This window comes from Rhinoderma darwinii, chromosome 1 (assembly GCF_050947455.1).
Source record: "Rhinoderma darwinii isolate aRhiDar2 chromosome 1, aRhiDar2.hap1, whole genome shotgun sequence".
NCBI classification, from domain to species: domain Eukaryota; kingdom Metazoa; phylum Chordata; class Amphibia; order Anura; family Rhinodermatidae; genus Rhinoderma; species Rhinoderma darwinii.
Window position 1 is genome coordinate 603,337,320 of NC_134687.1, and position 18,176 is coordinate 603,355,495.

Sequence of the window (18,176 nt, forward strand, 5' to 3'; positions counted from 1 at the left end):
CAGCAGTTTTATTGACCACCAAGAGATACAGACTCTGGAGTTTAACTCATTAGTGACCGCCAATACACCTTTTAACGGCAGCCACTAATGGGCTTTATTCTGATGCATATGCCTTTTTACGGCCCTGCATCAGGATAACGTAAACAGAGCAGGGAGCGTCAAATCTCCCTGCTAGAGGCAGCTGAGGGCTGGGAGCGTCCCGGCTCTGCCGTGTGAGATCGATATAAGTATCGATCTCACCCGTTTAACCCCTCAGATGCGGTGCACAATAGCGTGCACCGCATCTGAGTGGTTTTGGAGAGAGGGAGGGAGCTCCCTCTCTCTCCCACCGACACCCGGCGATACGATCGCCGAGTGTCAGTGTCTTCTATGGCAGCCTGGGGCCTAATAAAGGCCCGCAGGTCTGCCTGTTATGAATGCCTGCTAGATCATGCCTCTGGCATGACCTAGCAGATGCCTGTCCGTTTTAAACGGACAGGCAGTAATACACTGCAATACAGAAGTATTGCAGTGTATTATAATAGCGATCGGAGAATTGAAAAGTGAAGTCCCCTAGTGGGACTAGTAAAAAAAGAAAAAAAAAAAGTTTAATAAAGTTAATTTAAAAAAAATGTGAAAGAAAATGAAAAACCCAGCTTTTCCCCTTACAAAATGCTTTACTATTAAAAAAAACTAAATAAAGTAAAAAAGTTACACATATTTGGTATCGCCGCGTCCGTAACGACCCCGACTATAAATCTATTACATTATTTAACCCGCACGGTGAACGCCGTAAAAAATGTAATAAAAAAACTATGGAAAAATTGCTGTTTTCTGTGAATCCTGACTTAAAAAAAATGTGATAAAAAGAGATCAAAAAGTCGCATCTACTCCAAAATGGTACCAATAAAAACTACAAGTCGTCCCGCAAAAAAAAAGTCCTCATACAACCGCATCGGCAAAAAAATAAAAACGTTACGGCTCTTCAAACATGGAGACACAAAAACAAATAATTTTGAAAAAAAAGTGTTTTCACTGTGTAAAACTAGTAAAACATACAAAAACTATACAAATTTGGTATCGTTGCAATCGTAACAAAGCGCTGAATAAAGTTATTGTGTTATTTATATCACACGGTAAATGGCATAGATTTAAGACGCGAAAAAGAGTGGCGAAATTTCAGCTTTTTTTCTATTCCCCCCCAAAAAAAAGTTGTTAAAAGTTAATCAATAAATAATATGTACCTCAAAATGGTGCTATTAAAAAATACAACTTGTCCCGCAAAAAACAAGACCTTATACAGCTATGTCGATGCAAAAATAAAAAGGCTATAGCTCTTGGAAGGCGACGATGGAAAAACATAAAAAATGGCTTAGTCATTAAGGTTTAAAATAGGCTGGTCATTAAGGGGTTAATCCAAACTGTTTAGCTTTAATAATTTTCTCCTGCTTCCTGGACACACACACAGTAATAGTGTTTGCCTGCAGCCACCACTAGGGGGAGCTCACTGCATTGAGTTTCATACAAAGTTATAAAGCTATGCAAACCTTTGTGGGGCATTTTTTTTTAATTTTAATTTTTTTAAATAAACAGGTCAGTCAGTGTGTTTTGTGTAAATTTGTACAGGGGGGCTGTAATAATAATAATAATCTTTATATATATATATATATATATATATATATATATAGAGCCAACATATTACGCTGCACTTTACAATTTAGAGGGAACATAAACAGACAATATCAGACATTACATAGTGCCAAAGTTAATGTACAAATTCAGACAGGAGGATTTAGGACCCTGCTCGCAAGTGCTTACAATCGGTGGGTTGTGTGGCGTTATGTACAAGAGAGGGGCTGTGTGTGGCGCTTTCTACAAGGGGGCTGTGTGTGGCGCTATCTACAAGGGGGCTGTGTGTGGCGCTATCTACAAGGGGGATGTGTGTGGCGCTTTCTACAAGGGAGATGTGTGTGGCGCTATTTACAAGGGGGCTGTGTGTGCCGCTTTCTACAAGGGGGCTGTGTGTGGCGCTTTCTACAAGGGGGATGTGTGTGGCGCTTTATACAAGGGGGCTGTGTGTGGCGCTTTCTACAAGGGGGCTGTGTGTGGCGCTTTCTACAAGGGGGCTGTGTGTGGCGCTATCTACAAGGGGGCTGTGTGTGGCGCTTTCTACAAGGGGGCTGTGTGTGGCGCTTTCTACAAGGGGGATGTGTGTGGCGCTATCTACAAGGGGGCTGTGGGTGGCGCTTTCTACAAGGGGGATGTGTGTGGCGCTATCTACAAGGGGGCTGTGTGTGGCGCTTTCTACAAGGGGGATGTGTGTGGCGCTATCTACAAGGGGGCTGTGTGTGGTGCTTTCTACAAGGGGGATGTGTTTGCCGCTATCTACAAGGGGGCTGTGTGTGGCGCTTTCTACAAGGGGGATGTGTGTGGCGCTATCTACAAGGGGGCTGTGTGTGGTCTCTAATTTTTTTTTTTTTTTACTTATTGTTATGGTAACTCCCTTATAGAACTATATTGCTTGTAAAATGTAGAAATGGTTTTATGCTAGAGTTACATTAAAAAAAATTATGATAAAAAATGATACCTCATGGATTGGTAGAGAAAGCAAACATAGCGAGGGGGAAGGAGATGTCGGGAAATAAGTGGGGGGAGCAATCTGAATCTTTGCCTCGGGTGCTGGAGAACCTAGCTACACCTCTGCATTGTAATTAGTTTTTATTAAAAATTAGTTTTACTTGTTGAGATACAGCTGCTCTGTATTCTCTATACACAGCAGCTGCATATAGCGCTAAATCCTGCTCCCATCTAGTCTGCGGGACTGACGGGTTCGGTGACAGCAGGTCCTGCATATTTTTGACACACATGACCGAGCTGTTATCCATCACATCTAAGTTCATAACCTAGATGTGATGGATAACAGGTAGATCCTGCGTGTCAGAGACACGCAGGACCGGCTGACAATGAAACCTTCTGGTCTGCTGGACTTACGGATTCAGGTCATAGCGAAAGATACAGCTGTTGCGTATAGAGAATACAGAGCAGCTGTATCTACAAAAGTAAAGCGAATTTTTAATAAAAACTAATTAAAAAGTTACACAAACCACACTGACTGATCTATTTATTTAAAAAAATAAAAAAAGGTTTACATAGCCTTTAACCCCTTCCCTCTTTGGCCACTTTTGACCTTCCTGACAGAGCCTCATTTTTCAAATCTGACATGTTTCACTTTATGTGGTAATAACTTCGGAATGCTTTTACCTATCCAAGCGATTCTGAGGCAGTTTTCTCGTGACACATTGGACTTTGTTACTGGCAAAATTTGCTCGAAATTTTCAGTATTTAATTGTGAAAAACACCAAAATTTAGCGAAAAATTAGCATTTTTCTTAATTTAAATGTATCTGCTTGTAAGACAGGCAGTTATAACACACAATATTGTTGCTAATTAACATCCGCCACATGTCTAAGTTTAGATTGGTATCATTTTTTGAACATCCTTTTATTTTTCTAGGACGTTACAAGGCTTTGAACTTTAGCAGCAATTTCTCAAATTTTCAAGAAAATTTCAAAAGGCTATTTTTACAGGGACCAGTTCAGTGGCTTTGAGGGCCTTATATATTAGAAACCTCAAAAAAGTCACACCATTTTAAAATCTTCACCCCTCAAAGTATTCAAAATAGCATTTAGAAAATGTCTTAACCCTTTAGACATTTCACAGGAATTAAAGCAAAGTAGAGGGGAAATTTACAAATTTCATATTTTTTTGCAGAAATAAATTTTTAATCAAATTTTTTTTTTATAATACAGAAGATTTTACCAGAGAAATGCAACTCAATATTTTTTGCCCAGGTTCTGCAGTTTTAGGAAATATCCCACATGTGGCCGTAGCGTGCTACTGGAATGAAGCACCGGCCTCAGAAGCAAAGGTGAACCTAGAGGATTTTGGGGCCTTATTTTTATTACAATATATTTTAGGCACCATGTCAGGTTTGAAGGGCTCTTGCGGTGCCAAAACAGTGAAAATTGCCCAAAAGTGACCCCATTTGGGAAACTACACACCTCAAGGAAATTATATAGGGGTATAGTGAGCATTTTGACCGCACAGCTTTTTACAGAAATTATTGGAATTAAGCCGTGAAAATTAAAATCTACATTTTTTCAAAGAAAATGTAGGTTTAGCAATTTTTTTTCTAATTTCCACAAGGACTAAAGGAGAAAAAGCACCGCAAAATTTGTAAAGCAATTTCTCCCGAGTAAAACAATACCCCACATTTTGGAGTTCAAATTTAGCAGGAATGGTTTGCGGAGGCCATGTCACATTTACAAAGCCCCTGGGGACAAAACAGTGGAAACCCCCCACAAGTGACCCAATTTTGGAGACTACACCCATTGAGGAAATTATCTAAGGGTATAGTGAGCGTTTTGACCCCACAGGTTTTTTGCAGAAATTATTGGAAGTAGGCCCTGAAAATAAAAATCTAATTTTTTTTCAAAGAAAATGTAGGTTTAGCTAATTTGTTCTAATTTCCACAGTGCCTGATGGAGAAAAAAGCAGCGCAAAATTTGTAAAGCAATTTTCTCCCGAATAAAACCGTCCCCATATGTGGTAATAAACAGCTGTTTGGACACACGGCAGGGCTTAGAAGGGAAAGAGCGCTATTTGGCTTTTGGACATCACATTTAGCAGGAATGGTTTGCGGAGGCCATGTCGCATTTGCAAAGCCCCTGAGGGGACAAAACAATGAAAACACCCAAAAAGTGACTCCATTTAGGAAACTACACCTCTTGAGGAATTCATTTAGGGGTGTAGGGAGCATTTTGACCCCACAGATGTTTCATAGCATTTATTAGAATTGGGCAATGAAAATAAAAACAATCCTTTTTCTTCAATAAGACGTAGCTTTAGCACAACATTTTTCATTTTCTCAACAAATAAAGGAAAAAAAGAACCCAACATTTGTAAAGCAATTTCTCCCGAGTACGGCAACACCCCAGATGTGGTCATAAACTGCTATTTGGGCACACGGCAGGGCTCAGAAGGGAAGGAGCGCCATTTGGAGTGCAGATGTTGCTGGATTGGTTTCTGGGCGCCTGTGGGCCCAAAACAGTGGAAACCCCCCAGAAGTGACCCCATTTTGGAAACTACACCCCTCAATGCATTTACCTAGGGGTGTAGTAAGCATTTTAACCCTGCAGGTGTTTTGTAGAAATTTGTAAATGGGATTTTTCCATGGATATGCGGATATGTGGTGCCCAGCTTGTGTCACCATAACAAGACAGCTCTCTAATTATTATGCAGTGTTTCCCGGTTTTAGAAACACGCTACATGGGGCACTAATCTTTTGCCTGGACATTCGACCAGGCTCAGGAGTGAGAGAGTACCATGTAAAATTGAGGCCTAATTTGGCGATCTACAAACTATTGGTTCACAATTGCAGAGGCTCAGATGTGAAATAATAAAAAGAAACCCCTGAGAAGTGACCCTATTTGGAAACTACACCCCTCAAGGCATTTATTAAGGGGTGTAGTGAGCATTTTGACCCTACAGGTCTTTTCCATAAATGATTGCACTGCGGATGGTGCAAATAAAAATTTATATTTTTCCCTAGATATGCCATTTCAGTGGCAAATATGTCATGCCCAGCTTATGAAGCTGGAGACACACACCCCAAAAATTGTTAAAAAGGGTTCTCCCGGGTATGACGATGCCATATATGTGGAAGGAAACTGCTGTTTGGGCACATTGTAGGGTTCAGAGCGGAGGGAGCGCCATTTGGCTTTTGGAGAGCGGATTTTGCTTGGTAGTAGATTTGTTTGAGTATTGCTGGTGTTTCCATTTATAATGTGGGGGTACATGTAAGCTGGGCAGAGTACATCAGGGGCATAGTCAGGTGGCATAATAATGGGGTAAAAAAACAATAAAATGATCCATAGATGTGCGTTACGCTGTGAAGCAATCCTTTCTGCACAGGCCGGTGTCGCACTGATATATGGCGTCTTTTCTTATGCCGCTTTAGGTCCACACTCCGCACCTTTGCAGTTTGGGGAATTTTGCTGGGAAAGGGTTGTCCTAGTATAATACGGGCACCCTCGCTTCTAGCAGATATGTTGGAGTCCTCCCCTTCCTGGTGCCCTAATTTTAGGTCCTTGATAAATCGCCTCTTGAAACAGAAGAAATGTTCCCCTCGGGCCGGCACAACTGCATATTTTTTTATTTCCTGACTTATTGGAGCCATAACTAATTTTATTTTATTTTTTCATAGACGTAGTGGTATGAGGGCTTTCTTTTGCTGGACGAGCTGTAGTTATTATTGGTACCATTTTGGGGTACATGCGACTTTTTGATCACCTTTTATCCTATTTTTTGGGAGGCCAGGTAAACAAAAAAAACGCAATTCTGGCATCGTTTTTTGAGGTTTTTTTTTTTATACAGCGTTCACCACGTGTTATAAATTACATGTTAACCTTATTCTGCGGGTCAGTACGATTCCGGCGATACCTCATTTATGGCATTTTTTTATGTTTTACAACTTTTTGCACAATAAAATTACTTTTGTAAAAAGAATGTATTTTTTCTGTCGTCAAGTTGTGAGAATCATAACTTTTTTGTCGACGGAGCTGTATGAGGGCTTGTTTTTGCGAGACGAGCTATAGTTTTTATTTCAATATTTGTAGGGCAAAGTGACCAAAAAACAGAACCTCTGGTGAAGTCTTTTACAGGTTTTTTTTTTACGCTGTTCACCGCGTGCAATAAATAATATAATATTTTGATACCTCAGGTCGTTACGATCGTGGTGATATCAAATATGTATGGTTTATTATTATTTTTCAATAATAAAGGACTTGATAAGAGAAAAAGGGGGATTGTGTTTTATTTTATTAATTGAAACTTTTATTGTTTTCAAACTTTGATTTTTTTTCACCTTTTTTTACACTTTTTCTCAAGTCCCACTAGGGGACTTTACGGTCCAACTGTCAGATTTATTTTTATCTAATACATTGCACTACCTACGTAGTGCTATGTATTAGATCTGTCAGTTATTCACTGACAGCAAGCCGATGAGGCTTCGTCTCCCGGCAGGGCCTAATCAGCTTCCGTAATGGCAGAGCAGGAGGCCATTGTGTCTCCTGTTGCCATAGCAGCAGTCGCCAGTCCTGAATGCCTGTCAGGGCTGGCGATCTGCTAGCAACCGCTAAGATGTAGCAATCGCTTTCGATTGCTGCATCGAAGGGGTTAATAGCAGGGATCGGAGCTAGCTCTGGTTCCTGCCATTACAGGTGGATGTCAGCTGTAACATACAGCTGACTTCCACCGCTGATGACGCCGGATCGGCTCCTGAGCCGGCGGCTGCGGAAGCCGATCAGGCTCCGCCGCCTTGCGGATCTTGACCGGCTTCTGTGCTAGGCAGACCGGGAGGCCAGTATTAGGCCTCCGGTTGCCATTGCAGCCACCAGAACCCTGGCAATTTCATTGCTGGGGTTCCGATGAGCTGCAAACACCTTAAATGTAGCGATCACGTTTGAACACTGCATTGAAGGGGTTAAAGGCGGGGATCGAAGCTAATATCGGTCCCCGCCATTACAGCCGGATGTCAGCTGTAAGATACCGCTGAGATCCGGCGATGATGGCACCGACTCAGCTTGTGAGCCGGTGCCAAGCATTTGGCGGGAAGCACTGGCTTTCCATGTTGTATACTTACGACAAATGTCGGGAAGGGGTTAATAGTAGCTGTATGACTCTATATGCAGTGAGCTGCCCCTAGTGGTGGCTGCAGGCAGGCAGCGTTTTAGAATTTAGGCCTTAGGCTGGGTTCACACGACCTATTTTCAGGCGTAAACGAGGCGTATTATGTCTCGATTTACGCCTGAAAATAGGGCTACAATACGTCGGCAAACATCTGCCCATTCATTTGAATGGGTTTGCTGACGTACTGTGCAGACAACCTGTCATTTACGCATCGTCGTTTGACAGCTGTCAAACGACGACGCGTAAATTGACTGCCTCGGCAAAGAAGTGCAGGGCACTTCTTTGCAACGTAATTTGAGCCGCTCTTCATTGAACTCAATGAAGAGCAGCTCAAGATTTACGAGCGTCAAAGACGCCTCACATAATACGAGGAGGAGCATTTACGTCTGAAACGACGCAGCTGTTTTCTCCTGAAATCAGTCTGTCTTTTCAGACGTAAAAGCCTCTCATCGTGTGCAGATACCCTAAAGCACATGTCGGTATTCTGGTCAGTATTTTGCTTCAGTATTTGGAAGCCAAAATCAGGAGTAGGTCCAAAACACGGAAGAGGTGCAAATCTTTCCATTATAGGTTCTCTGTTTATGTTCCACTCCTGGTTTCGGCTTCCAAATACTGAAGCAAAATACTGACCAGAATACAGACGTGTGCATGAGGCTTTACTGTGTGCATGGAAGAAGTGGATTTGGAGCTCAATGTGCGAAAACCGGAGCTCTGACTCCTATAAAGTAATGTTCCGAAATTATGTTACTAAATTATTGTGTTAATAAAAACAGAAGTACATTTGTTGGCGCGGTCAGTGGGGAGCTTATCCCATTCTAACTTTTTCTCTGTGATTTCTGTGTACACCCGAGAGAAGGTAAATTTTCATAGGGAATTCCAGGGAAACACCTTTATGGTATATCCTTATCTGATCAGAGGGTCCCGTGTTCCCCCAAAAATGTCTTGCATTGGAATACCCTGCCAAGGGGTTGTCCACTTCAGACAATAACTTTCTTAGAAGGGTCCTTGATAATAAGCTGATCAGAAGGTATTCCGCTGCTGGACCCCTAGAATTCAGCTGTAATCTGTGGGGGCACCTGGCTCAAGTGTTCAATTCCCCTGCTGTGCCACCATAGGGTAAATGAGACAGTGCCCCTTAAAATTAATGGTCTGTCTGTGTAACGAATGGATGTTCCAGGTCCCCCAGAAAGAGGGACGCTCTTTGTAGCCACTCTCTGCTCTGCTTAATTTAGAGGAGTCATGATCGGAGGACCACCTCTATTAAATTTCCTAATCGGGTATGTGAAAATGGGTTTATTACAAGCCCTTTTAAGTTTAGTATCCTTTTAATGGAGTTGCCCTTAAAATCACTTTTGTGACATCAAGCAGCAGGGGACTCCCCTGAACTGGAGAATGAGATGGTGCCAGTCTCAGCTGTGAATGGAGAATGACTTTTCCGAAGCACTGGTTAGCCATTGAAGTCAATGGAAGATACAAAACTTTGCAAGAAAAGGGACTGTGGCGGAAGATCCTACCAAAAAGACAGCAGCATTCTCAATATTTAACAATCAAAAAAATTAAATGAACAAACAAAAAAATTATATTTTAATGTGGACTGCATGCTAATTTGCATGTCCCTCTGGATAATGTCAATCAGGAAATCTTCTCTATATCAGACCTATTAACTGTAACATTTGATCATCTGTCAGATATTCTGGTATCCGATTTATTTATTTTTCCCCCTATTCAGATTGATTAAAATTTTTTACGTTTGTATAAAGTGTCAAGCGGTTCTTAGGGGCCAGTGTAGTCGTGCCATTCTTCTGGTAATATGGCTTTAGTCATGATAAAGGGCACATGGCAGTAAAACCATTGACCTGGGTAAGACTGGGGTTCACTCCACCCTCCGCATTTTCTTCCAGAGAAGAGATGTGAATGATGCAGCATAAGTTATAGAGCGCGGCAATGTAACCGAGAACACGGCTTTATATCACCTGCAGATGCAGGGGGTGATAAGATAAGAGCAGCTTAAAGATTAGATAGAACTGGGCCTGATGTCGCTGCCCTGCACCCTGATGACCTCCCTCTATTCTGCACGGATGCACCAGGGAGCGTGTTCAGAGAGAAAGTGTCAGCGGTCATGAAAGAGAACGTTTTTTTTTTTTACTTTTCCATTTTTGGCCAAATTTTGGACTACAAGAAAAATACAATAACATATGAAAATGCTGAAGTAGCACGAATAAACAATAAACCGAATAAAAAAATATTGTAAAAAAATTTAAATAATTTCAATTTACCTGTAGGAGCTATTATGGCTGCCATATGATAGATAGACAGACAGACAGATCAGATCAGAGCAGTCCTGGTAGCAGTAGGTGGGTGCACGCCCCAGGGACTTGACTATCATCCCTTCTCTAAAAATATCAGAAACTAGGCAGCACTCCAAAGGAAGTAAAAAAAGAGCTACTTTATTAGCCCTGAGCTTGAGGAAGCCTCTAGTGTGGAGCCAAAACGTTGCACCAGGGCTAATAAAGTAGCTCTTTATTCACTTACTTTTTTTAGATAGATCAATTTTATATATATATATATATATATATATATATATATATAATTATAAATAGATCGATACAGTGGAATGGTCGTTACTCCCGTGACGTACTATTAGGTCATGGAGCGCGAACGATACAGCTACCATGACCTAATAGTACGTCCAGGAGCGGGAAGGGGTTAATCGTCAATATTTCTGCAGTGTTGCTCTTGTATGCCTTAATTCACACTTTTGGTGTAAATTACGGCAAAAGAGTAACCAATAGATCATGGGGTGAAAAAACGCAGCAAGCCGAGAACACAGCACAGATTTTCAACTACACTACGTGAATGCGGTGTAGCTGGGGTGGGGGTGATAGACATGTTGGTGGGGGGGAAAGAGGAAACAATGGCCCCCACAGCATGAGTTAGGGTATGTTCACACGGCAGCGTCCGTAACGGCTGAAATTACGGGGCTGTTTTCAGGAGAAAACAGCACTGTAATTTCAGCCGTAAAGGCATGTTGAGGCGCTATTTCCCTGCGTCCATTAGGGACGTAATTGGAGCTGTTTTTCCATGGAGTCAATGGAAAACGGCTCCATTTACGTCTGAGGAAGTGACAGGCACTTCTTTGACGCGGGCGTCTTTTTTACATAGCCCGAATTATGTCCGTAAATAGTGACAGGCACTTCTTTGACGCGGGCGTCTTTTTTACATAGCCCGAATTATGTCCGTAAATAGTGTGTGTGAACATACCCTCAGAATAAACAATTTAACAATAATAGGGATACATAGTATTTTTTAGCAGACCCGCTTTGTATGGTGGATGAGAGCGAGACCACCCCCCAGCAGGAGGGAGCTGCACATAATCAATAGCATATTTTCGGATATACAGATGAAGCAGTGCCGAGTTTATGAGTGCAGCAGAAGTGAATTTGTCTTTGGGCACAATACACTACAAAATGATGTATTATCTGTAGGCCGCAGCTAAATATACGCCATTCTCTCAAGGCTGGAACTACACGACGGAATGAAGCTGCACGTGACTCGCTGTAAAATCACAACGAATCAGAATTGTAATTTAACCGCGATTCTCGTGTGACTTTAAGTCACCCTGTTGTCCCAGCCCTAATCGTCTACTTAACCCAGAGCTCAAAAGAAACAGCTCAATGACAAACCCAGCTCTGCTACATCTGTCCCCTTTAATTTGAAAAATGAAGTCGAATGTCTGTGCAGCTGACAGATAATTGGGGCATGGCCGTGCACGTCTTTATGTGTGTTCCTTATTAAAGTCGCGGCGCGGATGGAGCTGCTTTCCTCACGTTAGCGAGTCCCTCTGGAGCTAGAAGAATTAATCCGTCTGTTAAAAAGTAACCAGCCAATTACACAAGCCATAAAACGCAATCAGGCCAGGACTCACCTGAAGGCCTCATTCATGCTTTGGTAGTTGAAGTGTTCTGGAGCTAATCCTATCAGCACTGCGTTGGGACTGTCGGTGGCGATTCCTGCGAGCGGAGAAGAGAGAGGTCACAGCCGGAAGACTCTGCCATAATTGAATTGTATGTTGCGTCTATAATTTAGTCATGCTTCAATACAAAGCCCAAGGAGAAAATTCTCATCAATGCAAAACCTTTAATTCTCACGCCGGTATTAAAATATCTGTCCTCTGTTCCATTATATCTATACGGCGGCCATTATATTACCGGCTGCCTGATGCGCTGGACTTTCTGTAACCCCTTCCCTTCTGGAATGTATACACAGGACTGCCTAACCGCAGCCTTGACAGCACAGGGTTTGTTTCCATAGGAGTATAGATAGGAGATAGGCCTCATTCAGATGGCCATAATGCTGCCGCCTCTTATCGTCCATATTACGGACTGAAAGTACTTGTCTGACCATCACTCTAATAACCCGAGCTAACAGCATCATAGGGATTAGACCGATGGTCGGGCAGGGACTTGCGGCAGTCTGAACGAAGGCAAGAACATATAGTGATAGATATGAGAATATTTATACATGAGATAAATAGATATGAGATAGACTGATACATAGACAATAGATATATATGAGATAGATAGATATAAATAGAACGATAGATAGATGCGTGCTTTGGCAATGTGTATTTGGTCCTGTCAAAGCTTATTTGTATTGAATTGATAGATAATTAGATAGATCTGAGATAGCTAGATCGATCGATCGATTGACCGATCGATCGTAAATATGAGATAGATAGTAAATATGAGATAGATTTGCAAAAAAAAGTAAATTAACCCTTTGGAATTACATGGATTTCTGCATTGATTTAAAGAGCGCCTGTCATCTGCCCAAAAAACAGCAGCTGACATCTCAGTTAGATCGCCGGCACAGATTTTGTTGCTTTTTTTTTTTCCTCTTCCAGCCCTCACTGTTCCTGAGATATCGATGGTGCCATTAGTTTTGGCGCCCGATTTGGAGATGAGGCTTTTGACTGTCAAGTGGGCAGTTAATACCACTCACTTGCCTAGAGGAAGTGAACCTCGCCACACTGACGCCAATCAGAGCAGATAGTGTCAGAGTGGCTCGTGTACTCACTGCCGCCCATGATGATCATAGCCACTCTGACACTGTCCCCTCCTGTGGATTTATGTACACCCAGGTGTTTAGCAATGCTTTTCCAGCTTCATGTATCCCTATAACACTTCTTCTAAAAGTAGTTTGTCTCGAGGAATGGCTAACCCTAACTAATCGCTCTTGAGAAGAACAAATTTGTCAGTAACCGGGCTTTGGGTGCTTTTATTTCATCAGAAAAGCACCTGTGAAACCCACACTTCCAATTTCCTTAATTGAAAGACTTTGTAGAAGTCATTAACGCAGAGGTTCACTTACTTTTTCTCCCTGCACTGTGGATATTTACTAAGTGTGCTCAATAAAACACACCAGCAGCTATTTGTGTATTAGTTTAGTTAAGATTGTGTTTGTCTATAATTGTGACTTCAAAATAAAATCAGACCACATTTTATTAGTAATCAATGCCAAAATTCAGGTACCGTAATTTAAACGATAGATAGATAGATAGATAGATAGATAGAATGGATATAAAATAGTAGTTTAATGCTGGTTCCTACAATCCCCATATATATATATACACACTACCGTTCAAAAGTTTAGGGTCACTTAGAAATTTCCTTATTTTTGCAAGAAAAGCACAGTTTTTTTTCAATGAAGATAACATTAAATTAATGAGAAATACACTCTATACATTGTTAATGTGCTAAATGACTATTCTAGCTGCAAACGTCTGGTTTTTAATGCAATATCTACATAGGTGTACAGAGGCCCATTTCCAGCAACCATCACTCCAGTGTTCTAATGGTACATTGTGTTTGCTAACTGTGTTAGAAGGCTAATGGATGATTAGAAAACACTTGAAAACCCTTGTGCAATTATGTTAGCACCGCTGTAAATAGTTTTGCTGTTTAGAGGAGCTATAAAACTGACCTTCCTTTGAGCTAGTTGAGAATCTGGAGCATTACATTTGTGGGTTCGATAAAACTCTCAAAATGGCTAGAAAAAGAGAGCTTTCATGTGAAACTCGACAGTCTATTCTTGTTCTTAGAAATGAAGGCTATTCCATGCGAGAAATTGCCAAGAAACTGAAGATTTCCTACAACGGTGCGTACTACTCCCTTCAGAGGACAGCACACACAGGCTCTAACCAGAGTAGAAAGAGAAGTGGGAGGCCCCGCTGCACAACTGAGCAACAAGACAAGTACATTAGAGTCTCTAGTTTGAGAAATAGACGCCTCACAGGTCCTCAACTGGCAGCTTCATTAAATAGTACCCGCAAAACACCAGTGTCAACGTCTACAGTGAAGAGGCGACTCCGGGATGCTGGCCTTCAGGGCAGAGTGGCAAAGAAAAAGCCATATCTGAGACTGGCTAATAAAAGGAAAAGATTAATATGGGCAAAAGCACACAGGCATTGGACAGAGGAAGATTGGAAAAAAGTGTTATGGACAGACGAATCGAAGTTTGAGGTGTTTGGATCACACAGAAGAACATTTGTGAGACGCAGAACAACTGAAAAGATGCTGGAAGAGTGCCTGACGCAATCTGTCAAGCATGGTGGAGGTAATGTGATGGTCTGGGGTTGCTTTGGTGCTGGTAAAGTGGGAGATTTTTACAAGGTAAAAGGGATTTTGAATAAGGAAGGCTATCACTCCATTTTGCAACGCCATGCCATACCCTGTGGACAGCGCTTGATTGGAGCCAATTTCATCCTACAACAGGACAATGACCCAGAGCACACATCCAAATTATGCAAGAACTATTTAGGGAAGAAGCCGGCAGCTGGTATTCTATCTGTAATGGAGTAGCCAGCGCAGTCACCAGATCTCAACCCCATAGAGCTGTTGTGGGAGCAGCTTGACCGTATGGTACGCAAGAAGTGCCCATCAAGCCAATCCAACTTGTGGGAGGGCCTTCTGGAAGCATGGGGTGAAATTTCTCCCGATTACCTCAGCAAATTAACAGCTAGAATGCCAAAGGTCTGCAATGTTGTAATTGCTGCAAATGGAGCATTCTTTGACGAATGCAAAGTTTGAAGGAGAAAATTATTATTTCAAATAAAAATCATTATTTCTAACCTTGTCAATGTCTTGACTATATTTTCTAGTCATTTTGCAACTCATTTGATAAATATAAGTGTGAGTTCCATGGAAAACACAAAATTGTCTGGGTGACCCCAAACTTTTGAACGGTAGTGTAGGTTTATTCCCATTTCTGGGTGTATGAGCAGCGTTAGGGACCCACCTTATAGAGGTCGCCTTGTCGTGGCAGGTGGGCTCACACAATTTGATCAAAATGTGTGCTAAGAATCTCCCTATTTAACCCCTTAACGACCAAGGACGAAAATGAACGTCATGGTCGGCTGCTAGTTCCCGCACCATGACGTTCATTTTCGTCCGCATTTCAAACTGTCACTCTGTGTAAACACAGAGTGACAGACCCGCGCTGACAGCTGTCCTAGACAGCTGAGACATCAGTCTCGCCGGATAGCGGACCATCGCCGCTGCTTTCGGCAGTTAACCCCTTAAGTGCGGCGACGGATTTCTGTCGCCGCATTTAAGTGGTTTGAAGCACATCAGCAGCCCCCACGAAGTGATCGTGGGGGCTACCGATGCTTGTCACGGCAATCGGAGGTCAGATAATGACCTCCGGGTTGCCATGTACGGAAGCCTCGGAGGAACAGCCTCCGGCCGTTCCTCCTCTGCTTCCTGTCAGTGTGACAGTCACGTCACAATGACAGTTAGAGTACATTACACTACGTGTGTAGTGTAATGTACTCTAGCAGCGATCAAAGCTGCAAGACTAAGTGTCCCCTAGTGGGACAAGTTAAAAAAGTAATAAAAATGTTTTAAAAAAAGTGTAAAAATAAAAGTTATAAGTTCTATAAACACTGCATTTTTTTCCTATAATAAGACTTTTATTATAGAAAAAAAATGAACACGTTAAAAAAGTACACATATTTGGTATCACCGCGTTCGTAACGACCCCAACTATAAAACTATAATGTTATTTTTCCCGCATGATGAACACCCCAAAAAAAATCAATAAAAAACTACGACAGAATCACAATTTTTTTGGTCACCACTGCTCCCTAAATAAAGAATAAAAAGTGATCAAAAAGTCGCATGTACCCAAAAATAGTACCAATAAAAACTTCAATCCGTCCCGCAAAAAACAAGCCCTTACACCGCTTTTTTGACTAAAAAATAAAAAAATTACGGCTCTCAGAATATGGTGACACAGACATTTTTTTTTTATAAATAAGTGAGTTTATTGTGCAAACGCTAAAAAAAAGGACCAAACCTATATACATCTGGTATCGCCGTAATCGTACCGACCCGCAGAATAAAGTAAAAATTTAATTTATAGCGTACGGTGAGCGCCGCAAAAAGAAAACCTAAAAAACGGTGTCAGAATTCCTGTTTTTTGCTCAGGATTGCAAAAAATTTGAATAAAAAGTGATAAAAAAAAAAATGGCATGTACCCCAAAATGGTACCAATGAAAACGACAGATTGTCCCACAACAAATAAGCCCTCACACAGCTCCGGTGGTGAAAAAATAAAAAAGTTCTGGCTTTCAGAATATGGCGATGCAAAATGTGCAGAGTGTCCAAAAGCGGATAAGATCGGGCGCCATTTTTCAGTGCGACACCGGCCACATATCTATGAAATATTATTTATTTACCCCATTATCATACCCTCTTATTATACCCTGATGTACCCCGCACAGCTCACATATGCCCTCACATTATAAACTGAAATACCAGCGAAACCCAAAACAGAAAAACTACCAAGCAAAATCTGCGCTCCAAAAGCAAAATGGCGCTCCCTCCCTTCTGAGCCCTGCAGCATGCCCAAGCAGCAGTTTGCGCCCACACATATGGCGTCGCCATACCTGAGAACCCGCTTAACGTTTTATGAGGTATTTGTCTTCTGTGGCACAAACTGGGCACAACATATTATGCACTAAAATGGCATATCAGTGGAAAATTGCAATTTTCACTTTGAACCATCCGCTGCGCATTAACCCCTTTGTGCACTATGACTTAATTGCCCGTCATGATGCGGCGGTTGATGTATGGAGCCGGCTCACGTGCTGAGCCCGCTCCATACGCTGCGGGTGTCGGCTGTGTATTACAGCAGGCCCCCTCGGTACTAACGGACAGGTACAGCGATCGCTCTGTTGTTACAGAAGCCTGTAAGAATAACAATATACTGCAATACATTAGTATTGCAGTATATTGTACCAGTGATCCAATGATCGCTGGATCAAGTCCCCTAAGGGGATTGATTAATAAAATGTGTAGAAGAATTATAGTTATTAGTAGTGAGAATTTTTTTTTTTAAAGTTAAAAAAACAAAACACCTTTTCGCATTTTTCTTCTAAAGTAATGTAAAAAAATGAACAAAATTGGTATCGCTACGTCCGTAAAAGTCTGAACTATTACAATATACCATTATTTAATTTGCACAGTGAACACCTTAAAAAAATTTAATAATTGAAACCGCCAAAATCGCAATTTTTTTTTTTTTGTCACCTTCGCTCTAAAAAAAAATATGTAATACAACTTTTGAATTACTTTTTATGTACCAAAAAATGGTACCAATAAAAACTGCAGCTCCTCCCGCAAGAAATAAGCCCGCACACCACTCTATTGATGGAAAAATAAAAAAGCTATGGCTCTTGGAAAGCGGGGAGTGAAAATCTAAAATATGAAAGCAAAAAATGGATCAGTCCTGAAAGGGTTAATTCATTTCTAATGAAAAAACGTATGACCACATGTGGGGTATTTCCGTACTCGGGAGAAATTGCTTTATAAAAAATTGTTGCTTTTTTCCTCCTTTTATCCCTTGTGAAAATGAGAAAATGCAACATTTTAGTGGAAAAAATGTTGATATTCATTTTCGCGCCCTAATTCCAATAAACTCTGCAAAAGACCCGTGGGGTGTAAACGCTCACTATACCCCTAGAAAAATTCCTTGAAGGTTTTTCCAAAATGGGGTCACTTTTGGGGGGTTTCCACTGTTTTGGTCCCTCCAGTGCATTGCAAATGCGACATGGCACCGAAAACCATTCCAGCAAAATCATAAATCCAAATGGCGCTCCTTCCCTTCTGAGCCCTGCTGTGGGTCCAAACAGCAGTTTATTACCACATATGGGGTATCGTCCTAATCGGGAGACATTGCTTTACAAATGTTGGGGTGCATTTTCTTCGTTATTCCTTGTAAATAATAAAAATTTCTATGTTGTTTCAGAAAAAAAGTACATTTTAATTTTTACAGACTAATTCCAATATATTTAGCGAAAAACCTGTGTGGTCAAAATGCTAACTATACCCCTAGATAAATACCTTAAGGGGTCTAGTTTTCGAAATGGGGTAGTTTATGGGGAGTTT

The 18,176-nt window shown here is 41.5% G+C and overlaps 1 protein-coding gene across 3 annotated transcripts in view; it reads right to left on the minus strand.

Annotated features, from left to right (window-relative positions):
- Window positions 1-18,176, minus strand: part of HDHD2 (haloacid dehalogenase like hydrolase domain containing 2) — a 48,286-nt gene that overhangs the window by 13,683 nt on the left and 16,427 nt on the right. For all 3 annotated transcript variants that reach the window (XM_075840814.1, XM_075840808.1, XM_075840816.1), the window contains exon 4: window positions 11,654-11,738. In XM_075840814.1, coding sequence (XP_075696929.1) covers window positions 11,654-11,738 — 85 coding nt within the window. The remainder of the gene's footprint in view (window positions 1-11,653; window positions 11,739-18,176) is intronic.